At 46.8% G+C, this 13,062-nt stretch overlaps 1 protein-coding gene across 1 annotated transcript; it reads right to left on the minus strand.

Moving 5' to 3' along the window:
- Positions 1-8,229: 8,229 nt before the first annotated feature.
- On the minus strand, positions 8,230-10,737 carry LOC123126196 (uncharacterized). The gene is made up of 3 exons (XM_044546575.1): positions 9,710-10,737; positions 9,463-9,609; positions 8,230-8,651 (listed from the first exon to the last, which is right to left on the minus strand). The coding sequence occupies exons 1-3, from the start codon at positions 10,685-10,687 to the stop codon at positions 8,322-8,324; spliced, it is 1,455 nt and encodes a 484-aa protein (XP_044402510.1). The 5' UTR covers positions 10,688-10,737; the 3' UTR covers positions 8,230-8,321.
- Positions 10,738-13,062: the final 2,325 nt, after the last annotated feature.

Genomic DNA, 13,062 nt, shown 5'->3' on the forward strand with positions numbered 1-13,062 from the left:
CCCGCCCCCACCATTGTCGACGTCGTCGCCGGCGCCCGCCCCCACTGCCGCCCCTGCCTCGACGCCGCCCCTCCTCCCCGTTCGGTCCGGCTCCGGCGACCCCCTTTCCTCCCTGTCCCCTCGATCCTCTTCATATAATTTTTTTTCATATAATTTTTTTTCATATGCATATGTTGATTATATGGATGGATGGATGATGTATATGTTCATTATATGGATGGATGGATGATGTATGCTTTTTTTCATATAATTTTTTTAGGCAGATTTTTAGAATTTTTGTGTATGTATGTTATGTTTATATGTATGTATGTATGTTTATATGCAAAGCATATGCAAAGAAAATGTATTAATGGTCATATGCAAAGAAAAATGTATGTATGGTCATATGCAAAGAAAATGTATGTATGTATGTTCATATGAAAGAAAAATGTATGTATCTATGTTCATATGCATATGCAAAGAAAATGTATGTTCATATGCATATGCAAAGAAAATGTATGTTCATATGCATATGCAAAGAAAATGTATGTTCATATATATGATGATATGTTCATATAAAAAGGAAAATAAGAAGAGGAAGAAAGGAGAAGAAGAGGAGAGGAAGAAGAGGAGAAATAAATAAGAAGAGGAAAAAAGAAGAAAAAGAAGAGGAGAAGAAGAAAGGAATAGAAGAGAAGAAGAAAAAATAGAAAAAATTCTATTTTTTCTTCTTCTCTCCTCTATTCCTTTCTTCTTCTCCTCTTTTTTTTCTTCTTTTTTTTCTTCGATCTTCTCCTCTATTCCTTTTCTTCTTCTCCTCTTTTTATTTCTTCTTCGTTTTCTTATGTTTTATCGGGTCTGTCGTCGTCGATATACCCCTCTCCCGATAACTTCAACACAAGGGGGGTCGATATACCCCCTCCCCGCCGATAATATTATTTTCCCATGTATGTATGTCGTCGTTGTCGATATAACCCCCTCCCGATAACTTCAACACGTGGGGGGGGGGGTTCGATATACCCCCCCTCCCCGATAACATTATTTTCCCATGTATGTATGTCGTCGTTGTCGATATATATAACTCCCTCCCAGATAACTTCGACATGATGGACGGTCGATATTTATACCCCCTCTAGACCGTGATAACTTATACCACGGGAGCACCCCCCCGGCCCTCTCGCTCGACCAAAACTCTCGAGGACACCCAAACCCTAGAAAAAAAACGATGTCGGTCTCCTACCCCCTCCCGCCGCGCCCCTACCCTTGAAGCGTTGCCTAGGCCACCCCAAACCCGGAATAAGCTAGGTCTACGTTTGCACTAATATATCCACCTGCTTGCATGTTTGTGTAATAATTGCCATGTTGTAATATTTGCAGAAACAATGGAGCACGGACGAGACGAGCAAGCAGAAGAGGTGTTGGGGGACATAATCTTAGCCGGAGGTGATATCTTGTCGTATCTTAACGACAATGATGGTCTGGAAGAACAGGGTGAAGAAGCAGGCTACGGTGATCGAAGAGTGGAGGAGGAAAGACATGATTATGATGGCTCCGGTGACCCAATGCTGGTGCAAGAAGGAGCCCGTGGTGACGGCTCCGGTGACCGAACAGAGTCCGGCCAGGTAAATATATTAGTTAAGCCTCTGCTGACTAGCTAATTGATGCATTCATTGTTTTGGTATGTACACATATTAATTAGCACTCGTCTTTCTTCTTTTTTCTAGCCCTCCGGATCGAGCACAACTTCGGTAAAGAGACGAGGCCCGAAGAGAAAGTTGCGCTCGGATGAAAGGTTTGAGATCACAGCAATCGCGCGCGACGGCCAACCGATTGAACCCATCCGGACAAAGGATGCATTTGCTGCTCAGTGCGGGGTTCTAGTTAGGGACAAGATCCCGATCAGCATCCAGCAATGGTATAATCCTAAGAAGGAAGACCCTGAGGTGTCTTATGTCAATGATATGCAGAAAGATGATCTTTGGACTGAGCTGAAGGCAAATTTCACCCTACCGCCAGAGGAGGATCCGGAGAAGCCAGTTATAGAGCAATTAATCAAGTCTCATGCTCTTAAGAAGATGGCAGACCTATTCAGGAGGTGGAAGAATGAGCTGAAAACGTTTGTCGACAAAGAAGAGACACCAGAATTCATCGGCCGGTATGAGAAGATCAGAGATCACTGGCCCGCATTTGTGGCCCACAAGACATCGGAAAAGAGTAAGAAGATGTCAGCGACAAACAAGAAGAATGCTGCAAAGAAGAAGCTTCACCATCGCACGGGGTCAGGTGGCTACCTCAAAGCCTGACCTAAGTGGGCCAAGGCTGAGAATGATCTGCTTGAAAAAGGGATCGAACCACAGACAATGAATTGGACAGACCGTTGCCGGACTTGGTTCTTCGGGGCTGGTGGAACCTTGGACCCTGTATCAGGGAGGTGCGTTTGGACGAACGAGCTTTTGAGAATACCAGTCAAGAAGATTCAACAATATATCGATGCAGCGCAGCAAGGGACGTTCATTCCAGACAGAGAGAACGACGAGCTCACAATGGCCCTCGGGAATCCTGAGCACCCTGGACGGACACGAGGCACGCCAGGCTCCGTTCCGTGGAAGCCTGGTTTTCCGGACGCGGGCGGTTACAAAAGCATGCTAAAAAGTGGAGCAGATCCAAATTCAGAAGCTGCACGAAAGGGTTCAAGTGCTAGAGGAACGAGACGGCAATCGACATGCCGAAACTGCCCCCGAAGCTACACCGCCATCTCAGCGGAGAAGCAGCGTGGCTTCCACCGAGCTGCTTCAGCTGGAGCATGCGGCTCCTGCTAGCTACCCCGTGGATGCTATCACGGAGTCTCAACATTGCCACCTTATGGCGGAATGGCAGAGCTTCAAAGTCAAGGCGGCTGTTGGCTCTGTTTTACCTCCTGAACCCGGCGCAACCTACCACTGTCGGCCGATTCCAGAAGGATATGCTAGGGTGATGGTGGATGAAATAACGGAGGGATTTGAGGAGCTCCAGCTTGACCACCCTACCGGTGAAGGGGAGACTCGGCTGGGTTCTGCTCTGAAGACTCCATGCCTATGGCGGAAGGAGCTCATCAAGCTTCCGAACTGGACGGCTCCGGCGAGTAAGGGCACTCTGCCTCCTCCTCCGCCTCCTCCTCCGGCGAGTGATCAGGGCACTCAGCCTCCTTCTCCGGTGCGTGGCGGCACTCCGCCTCCTTCTCCGCCAGCGCCGGCGTGCCAGAGCATCTAGCCTCCTCCTTCTCCGCCTCGTCAGCAAGGGCGGAAGAGACCCGCCGCCGCTGCGGCTGCTCCGGCGCGTCGTAGTCCTTCCCCTCCGCCTCGTAAGCAAGGAAAGAAGACAGCCGCAGCCGCTCCGTCTGCTTTGCCGGCGTCTAGCAGTACAGCTGCCAGAGGCGGGAGGCAATACGGATTCGGTCCTTCTCTGTAGACTCCAGAGAAGTTACCATACGAGAGGACCGAGGAGGAAACCAGGAAGATCGTGCGAGCCGAAGTGACAAACTTCTTTGAAGGGGTGAAAGCAAAGAAACATCCACCTCCGGAGGAGAAGGTAGATCCGGTGAAAGGAAAGCGCACTCTGGCTGCCCTGACAAAACCACCAAAGTCTCCGCCGAGAGGCAACTATGAGCGCATTCTTGCAAAGACATATGCCGAAGCGGAGCGGTCGGGAAGTACTGTCAGTGATCAAAGGTTAAAAGAACGACGAGCTGGGAAAAAAATTGCCCAGCTCGGCGAACAAGCGAACCAATCGTGCCCCCCGCTCAAGGTGTCAAAAGACATCGTCGCTAATGATCCGAGTATGGTGCCCGGTTATAGCAATCTTGGAGATTACCTGCCCGACGATGTACATTATGAAATCATGGAGGTGGACGAACACAAATACCATTACGGGAAGCCTCTCGTCAAAGATGAAAGATCTCTAACAACGATGATGCGAAGACTACATGATTGGTACATGAAAACCTGCAGAGAGTCTGATGGGATGGATACTTTGACGCTGAGAGTTAAACTGGAGCATGACCTCGTTGGAATTGATCTGCTGAATGTTCCATTTGAGGATTTCTTCCAGTTTTACAATCAAAAGGCCCTCGATAAAACAACGATCACTTGCTACTATCTGTAAGTAGTACTACTTCTGTCATTAAGTCTCTCTATATAGGTCAGCTCTTTCATTGCATGTATTTATAATTATCCTCACTATATTATGCAGATTGAAGATCGCCGAATTGAAGAAAAGACAAATCGGTGATATTGGGTTCATTAACACAAATCTCATAGATGCATATACGGTTGAAAAACATCCCAAAGAAGCCGAGGCCAACTTGCTACAATCGTTGGTAGTAAATCAAAACAAAGATATAATACTCTTTCCTTACAACTTCAAGTGAGTGTTACTGTCTTGTGCATATTCGGTTTCCCTTATTAGTCCAGGTTATGGTAATGTAATTGATGACTTATGCATGCATGCGCAGCTTCCACTATATTCTCCTAGAGATTAAGCTTGAGCAGGGAGTAGTAACCGTCTTAGACTCGAGACGAAAAGATCCCCAGGACTATGCGAACATGACTCAAATGCTCGAGAAGTAAGTCAAATCGATCATTATCCACCATATCAGCAACTTTGTTCATTTCCTGATATCAAGTAATTGTTTTCTTGTCTGGCAGGGTTTGGAGAAAATTCACCTCAAAAGCTTCGGGACTGCCGAAGAAGCTGCAATTTAATCACCCGAAAGTAAGTACTATAGTAGCATGTTCCGCGCATCTCCTAGTGATTCAAGCGCTAGTTTCATCAATACCATTTAGCATGCTTGCTTATCAGTTTGATTGACCTCTATTTCTTGTAAAGTGGTTGTGGCAGGAACCCGGGAATAATTACTGTGGATACTACGTTTGCGAGTCCATCCGCTACACGACCTGTGAGCGGGGCTACACTAAAGAACAATATGAAGTGCGTAAGCAATAATATTCACAATTTTATTTTATTCCCATCATTTGTGTTGAGTTTCATTTATTCATATATATATGTATTGACCCCCTTCTTCAAATTAGATGTTTCGGAAGCGGGATGAACTCCTAGCACCAGATCGTATGCGAGGAATTCAAGAGGAATTGGCGGCATTCTTCCTTGACCACGTGATCGCTGAAAACGGAGAATACTATGTGGACCCTGTGTTCCTACAATTTAATTAGGAGATTGTATTGTAAGAGATAATTATTGTATATATGTAGCCGGTAGTGTCGGATAGATATACGAGAACTTGTTGTTCGACCAATATCTCGGAGAAGGAGAGGTGGTCGATATCACTTCTCTCTGTATGCATATGTTCATGACGATCTTCTGTTTCCTTCATTTGATTACTAGCTAGCGTGTCTACTCCTCTCCATACGTATATAGTACGTAGCGTCGACCAAGCACGGAGATAAGAGAGGACACTTCTCTCCTATTAATTAGCTAGCTAACACAATATATGAAACACCTAAATTAACCCCCCAAAACCCCTAAACCACCCCCTTTCAAAAAAAACAAAAACCTCAGCTCCTGCCAGCTGCTGACGCGTGGATGCCTATTGGTCCCGGTTGGTGACACCAACCGGGACAAAAGGCCCTGCCTATTGGTCCCGGTTGGTGGCACCAACCGGGACAAAAGGCCCTGCCTATTGGTCCCGGTTGGTGGCACCAACCGGGACCAAAGGCCCCCCTGCCTGGGCTGGCAGCAGCGGCCACGTGGAGGACCTTCTGTCCCGGTTCGTGTAAGAATCGGGACTAAAGGGTTAGGGCTTTAGTAACGACCCTTTAGTCTCGGTTCGAGAACCGGTACAAAAGGCCCTTACAAACCGGGGTAAAAGCCCCTTTTCCTACTAGTACGGGTGAGTTCGGGCATATACCGGAGTACCGGGAGGTGACCGGAAACCCCAGTGAAGTATATGGGCCTTATTGGGCCATAGTGGGAGAGAGGAGAGGGAAGCCTAGGAGGGGGCGCCCCCCCAAGCCCAATCCGAATTGGGTGCGGGGCCGCCCCCCCTTTCCTTCCCCCTCTCTCCCTCTTCCTTCCACTCCAAGTCCAACTAGGGAAGGGGGAATCCTACTCTCGGTGGGAGTAGGACTCCCCATGGGGCACACCATAGGAGGGCCGACCCTCCCCCACCTCCACACCTTTATATACGGAGAATGGGGGCACCCCATAGACACACAAGTTGACAGTTGTCTTAGCCGTGTGCGGTGCCCCCCTCCACCATATATATTCCACCTCGGTCATATCGTTGTAGTGCTTATGCGAAAGCCCTGCGTCGGTAACTTCATGAACACTGTCATCACGCCGTCGTGCTGACGGAACTCTCCCACGACCTCAACTGGATCAAGAGTTCGTGGGACGTCGCCGAGCTGAACGTGTGTAGATCGCGGAGGTGCCGTGCTTTCGGTACTAGGATCGGTTGAATCGCGAAGATGTTCGACTACATCAACCGCGTCACTTGACGCTTCCTCTTACGGTCTACGAGGGTACGTAGAGAACACTCTCCCCTCTCGTTGCTATGCATCACATAGATCTTGTGTGATCGTAGGAATTTTTTTGAAATTACCGCGTTCCCCAACAATGTAACCGTTGCTCCAAAATCCGACCGTTGTGAACATGTCGGTTGGCCATTGGCTGGACCTCGTGTCCAAATGGTCATTTCCCATCTAGGAAGGCTGCGCTATAAATAGCCACCCCGCTCCAACGTTGTTCGTTGGCTGCTCCGCTTGAGATTTCTAAGAAGATTGATTTGAGCAACCCCTCTCCCAGTGATTCGAGTTTAAGATCCACCGATAGAAAAACCATGAGCCCAAACTTAGACAGTGGTTTAGCATCACAGCAGTTCTGAGTGAGAGTGCTTGTACCTATTACTCTTGAGAGCTGCGCACTCTGTAGACGGATATGTTCCGGCTTCGAGTGTTGAAGAGTTTTTGTCTTCACCGAGCCAGATCTTCAGCAACGAAGAGTGATTGTGGTTCGCGAAGGTCGACCCGAAGGTTTGGAGATCGCCGACAAGGATCTGCCACGAGTGAAATCAACCCGAGTCTGATCAACTCTGCGTTGAAGGAGAATAGGGTGAAGAGAGTTTATCTTCCGTGTTAAGTCACAGCCCCTCCAACCAGACGTAGCCCTTTGGCGAAAGGGTGAATTGGTCTACCAAATCTCTTTGTCGTCATCGAGCACCACTGGTTCTATTCTTCTTCACTGTAATTCTTTCGGCAGTTATTATGTGTGCTCTGTGATGACTATTATCTGATCTGATACCCTCTGCTACATATCCTTCATCATATCTCACGCAGAGTTATGTGTCATTCGTAGGCTGAGTTATTATTCATCATAATTTTCCTTCACAACTCTGCTTCTGTTCTTGGTCATGATCTTAGTCCTTTTGGCATCCTGTATTACAGTTATCATCGTTAAGCCTGTTGTTGCCTACGCTCGAATTATTATTGCATCTAACCTTGAAGGCTTTGTTCCTCGGTAGCTAGCTTGTTGGGTTTTCTGATCTACCGATCTTTAATTCCGCTGTTGTGCTTGGGTTCAGTTCAAAATATTCGCAAGAATTTTTGAATCTCCCATTCACCACCCCTTTCTGGTCGATATACTCTCGGTCCTAACAGAGGTGCTATAAAATTTTTGTCACGTAAGATGAAAATATGTGTTATGTTGTTACTTACGAGCTTAACAAGCTACTCGTTAAACTCGTTAGCTCGTTTGTTAAGCTTGTTAAGCTTACCGAGCTAAAATCAATGATTGGCTCTATTCATTAAGAAGCGAGTTACGAGTTTAACGAGCCGAACTATCGAGCGCTTATTAAGCTCGCGAGCTACGAGCTTTTGGTCCAGCCCAGGAGGTGGTCGGAGAGCGTGCTGATTCTATCATCATCTCGGCGGATTTTGAACGGCGGTGGCTCCATGATTGCAGCCCAGATTGGAGTCTGGAGAAGAGGCCGATCGATGTGGATGATTTGTTTTGAATGATGCCAAAGACACATTCTGAAAAGAGAGAGCCTCAACAAGTCAAGAATTAATTTGAATGATGCTCCCGGCAGGTAAACAAATAAGCATCCAGTAAGTACTAGGTAATTTCTCGGTAAATGGGAAGACAAATGCATGCATCCAGAATTCCAAATTGCAGTACACACATAATTTAGTTATGCATTGCGAGGTCCACACCAATCAAGTATTCTTAGGCCAATAAAACTAGAAATTAAAATTGGGAATGGTTGTGCATCATACATTGTCATCACTCTACCTGCTGCAAGCCTAGGATCCCTATGATGCTATTAGCATTCCTTGACAATATAGTATCGATCAACATATTATTATTTCCACGGACGAGGAGGATCCATGGGTGAGTCCCTCCTTAATCCGACGCCTGCCATCCTTTTCCACGTTGGATCTTTCAAGGTCGATGGTGTTGCAGTCCTCGCATGGGTATTCACCACGCAGGTCGATTCTCTTCAATCCCTTAGCTCGTTCCATGACAAGCCTTATATAGTTTGTCACCCTGTCTTCGTCCTCACACCCAAAGATCAGCAACACCTTCAAGTTCAGGTGCTTCAAATCCTTGGATAGCTCCCAGACCACGTTGGTCTTTTCGGCACTGCTCTCGGGTGTTTTGACACATGAATGTCGAAATAACTGCATGCGAGGAGATAGAATTACAGGTAACACATGTTAATTAAACTGCAGGGCAATGTAACAACATTTGCACTTAAATATAAGTTTAGACCGCTGTAGAGTTTTGGAGGAATTTGCATGAACTAAATCTAAGGTAAAGTATGACACAGGAATATGCCTCCAGGGGTTCCTATGAGACTACAGCTATATTATGCATGTTTCTTTCAACCAAGACACATTATTATAACACAGAATTTCAATCAAGAGGGCTATGTGCATCACTTGATGCAGAGGGCAAGCTTTCCCCTGTTTTAGAAAAAAAATAGGGAAAGTTGTGGCTACAGCAGAGAGCACAACACCCGCCTATCTAACCATCCATTTTGTGCCCCCGCGATCTGTGCGTAAACATTTCTCTTTTCTGTTTGTCCCAAACCAAACAATATTTGGACTTCAAACATTGCAGATGAGCATTTAGAATTAAAATGTGCGAAAAAAATTCGGATTTTTTGGTGCATTGTAAATCATTAAAACATTTTTTCTTAATAATAATAATATCATATTTTAAATATTTATGTTGGACCAAAATTTCGAAAGTATTTTCTAGACATTGTAATCCTCAAGTTTTATTGGCCCACAAAGTTTGAAGTCCATATGTTTTTTCATTTTGGAGAAACAAAAAAGAGAATCCTTCATGTAGTGAATTAGTTGTCTACCACAGATCTCAAAGCAATGTTAGATGGTATAGATAAGGGGTACAGTGCACCTAGGTACGAAAAGAAACGTCGAGCCATACCCAGGATAAGATGTGGATTTAATTAAATGTAACACTTACTGTAATACTCCGCAAGGCAGGTGCAGCTTCAAGTGTAAACAGAGTCCAGCTTAGATCACACTCACGGAACATACCCAAAAGAAACACAGTGGCCAAGTTTCTGAATATAGCAGCAAGGTTCTTCGGATGTTCTGGCTGAATCCAAATCTACAAGAAGAACAGAAATACACAGCTGAAATTGGTAGGGAAGAACATATGACATGTAGATGTAGAAGATATTCATGGCATGTGTATAAATTAACTTTACCATTTGGTGGCCAAAATGAAGTATCAGTCTCGACAGGTTCTTGGCACTCCTTGATAGGCACTCACTCAGTTTGAATGGTGCCTGCCATGCCATGGCTTCATTTATAAGACTTACATCACGAAGCTCTAGAACGTAGCCGAAGCGCACCGGAGGGTTTTCGAAGGGCCAACATACGCACCGCACTTGCCTAAGTTTAGGGACAGAGATGAGCTCGATCCACGTGCACATAAAGCAGATGAACTTGAGCTCCTTGATTCCGGAACAAGGCGTGTCAATCTTGAGCGCGGAGTGCTTAACCAATCTGCAACAACTCAGGGTGAGGTGGTCGAGCCTATCACAAGCGTTAATGAGATTTGTGACGTCGGAATGTCCAAAAGCAAGGTTCTTGAGTGTAAGCCTCGTGAGACATCGAAAGGTGACCCGGCAGGAGCGGGAGAAGGACATGAACTGCTTCCCAAACCTCGTTTTGTTCGCAGACGGCAGGGATATGTTAAACTCAAGCCTTTCAGTCGCGCTGTGGGTGACGACGTCCTCGACGGTGCGGCCAATGGAGCAAAGGTGAGTGGATGACATGTAGAAGCTGAGAATTAGGGTCTTGATGGCACGACTGCTGTTGCAGTCAGCCGCAGGAGAACACGTGGACAGCAACCTGCGCATCGCGCCCGTGAAGGCGTCCATGGTCTCGAGCGGCGTGGCGCCGGGGAAGTGGCCAACATCGAGGTGCAGGTGCGATAGCTGGTGCGGGAGGTGCTGCCACCGCGTCGAGACCGCGCCGGCGCGGACGGCCGAGGGAAGGTCGACCCGTTCGAGGATTCCGAGGAGGAGGTAGTCCGAGAGCGTGCTGATTCTGTCCTCATCCCGGCCGATGTCGATGTTGGACGGCGTTGACTCCGTGATACGATTGGAACGCCGATTGAGCGACTTGTTGCGCTTGCGCGGCGGCAGAGAGCTGAGGCGACGGCCCGATCGCAATTCCATCGATTGCCCCAACCGCAAGCAAAACCCTCCTGGTAACGTAGAGGAGGATTCTTGATGAGCTCCTATAACAGAATAAGTCGTGGTCGATTAGCCTCTTGCCAATTAATCAGCGCACTTTTTTTTCTGCATGGAATTAATCAGCACAAAGACAAACATAATTCCTGCCTTGGCACAGTAGGATTCTTCGGAGTTTCCTAGAAATTGAATTGAATAAATCCACAAAGATCATTATTGCACACAAAATAGATCATCCACATCGATCGGCCTCTTCTCCTCCTAGGTCGTGCTTTACCTAGGATTTAGTTCATGCAAGATCCTCTCAAACTATACAGGGGTCTAAACATTGAGACCTTTTTTTTCCGGGTGCAAGACCTTTTAGGGTACATCAGATCAATACTACCCTTTTCGAAAAAAATCAGATCAATACTAACCATTTATTTATGTGTTTAGACCGCCCAGATATGGAAATACTACTGTAGATTTTCGGTACTCCCTCCGTCCCAAACTTCTTATTTTAGATTTGTCTAGATACGGAATACTAAAATGTGACTTGATACATCCGTATTTAGACAAATTTAAGACAACAATTTTGGGACGGAGGGAGTAGTATATTTTGCATTGAGGGGCAATTTTGGTATTTCAATGTGTAGCCCCCTTGGTGTCCTAGCCGGCAGTAGGCGGCGGCAACATTGCCCTGCCGTTCGTGTTCCCACTAGTAGAAAACAGAGATTTGGTCAGGAAAGATAAGTCATTAGTCCTGTTTGTGTTACGAACCGGGACTAATGGCTGCACCAGTCCCGGCTCTTGAGGCTAGGACACCAGCCGGGCCTCGGCAGGCACCAGTCTCGGTTCGTCTGGCCCCTTTAGTCTCGGTTCCAAACACGAACCGGGACTAAAGGTCCTCGCTCCTGGCGTAGCCCCTTTAGTCCCGGTTGGTGGCTGGAACCGGGATTAAAGTGTTGGGTAACGTAGTAATTTCAAGAAATTTTCGACGCACACGCAAGATCATGGTGATGCATAGCAACAGGAGGGAAGAGAGTTGTCCATGTACCCTCGTAGACCGAAAGCGGAAGCGTTATGAGAACGCAGTTGATGTAGTCGTACGTCTTCATGATCCGACCGATCCAAGTACCGAACGCACGGCACCTCCGAGTTCAGCACACGTTCAACTTGATGACGTCCCTCGAACTCACGATCCAGCAGAGCTTCGAGGGAGAGTTCCGTCAGCATGATGGCGTGATGACGGTGATGATGATGCTACCGACGCAGGGCTTCTCCTAAGCACCGCTACGATATGACCGAGGTGGATTATGGTGGAGGGGGGGGGGGCACCGCACACGGCTAAAAGATCAACTGATCAACTTGTGTGTCAATGGGGTGCCCCCCTCCCCCGTATATAAAGGAGTGGAGGAGGGGGAGGGGCCGGCCCTCCTAGGTGCGCCCCAAGGGGAGTCCTACTCCCACCGGGAATTGGACTCCAACCCTTCCAAGAGTAGGAGTAGGAGAGAGGGAAGGAGGAGAGAGGGGGAAGGAAAAGGGGGCGCCGCCCCCCTCCTTGTCCAATACGGACTAGAGGGGGAGGGGGCGCGCGACTTGCCCTGGCCGCCCCTCCTCTTCTCCACTAAGGCCCAATAGGCCCATTACACTCCCCGGGGGGTTCCGGTAACCCCCCGGTACTCCAGTATTTGTCCGAACTTGCCCGGAACCCTTCCGAAGTCCAAACATAGTCATTCAATATATCGATCTTTATGTTAAGTCAATCCGACAAGAAAAACGAATAACAATTTTAGTTCTTCAGAACAAATTGATGCGTGATACAGACGAACTGAACTTTGATATTAGACAACCACATGATAGGAGGATGTAATATGTAAGAAAAACAGGACGGCATGAGATAACCAAAACTATGTTGTGTAAACTAAGGAGAAGACATTTCACTAAATTAGAAGCAATGCAATGGAAGGTAGACACCATATGAAAGATGCTACAAATATCGCTCTGCCAAGTTAACAGTGTCTCATCATAAATGCCGTTTAAACAAATGTGAAGCAGTACAAGAAATAAATCATATGCAAGATGCAAACAACATCACACTATCAAGTTAAAGGTCTCTCGTCATTAGTGCCATTGCATATCCACATCTTATGATGTGTAAACTAAGGAGAAGGCATTTCAACAAATTAGAAGCAATGAAAGCTAGACACAATATGAAAGATGCAACGAATATCACTCTACCAAGTTAAAACCGTCTCGTCATAAGTGCCATTTCAACAAATTAGTAGTACAAGCTAGAAAATAATGCGAGATGTAACCTATATCACACTCTGAAGTCAAACGTATCTTATGATAAGTGATTGTTGCAGGTTACACAACAG

The sequence above is a fragment of the Triticum aestivum genome, chromosome 5D (genome assembly GCF_018294505.1).
Source record: "Triticum aestivum cultivar Chinese Spring chromosome 5D, IWGSC CS RefSeq v2.1, whole genome shotgun sequence".
Taxonomy (NCBI): Eukaryota; Viridiplantae; Streptophyta; class Magnoliopsida; order Poales; family Poaceae; genus Triticum; species Triticum aestivum.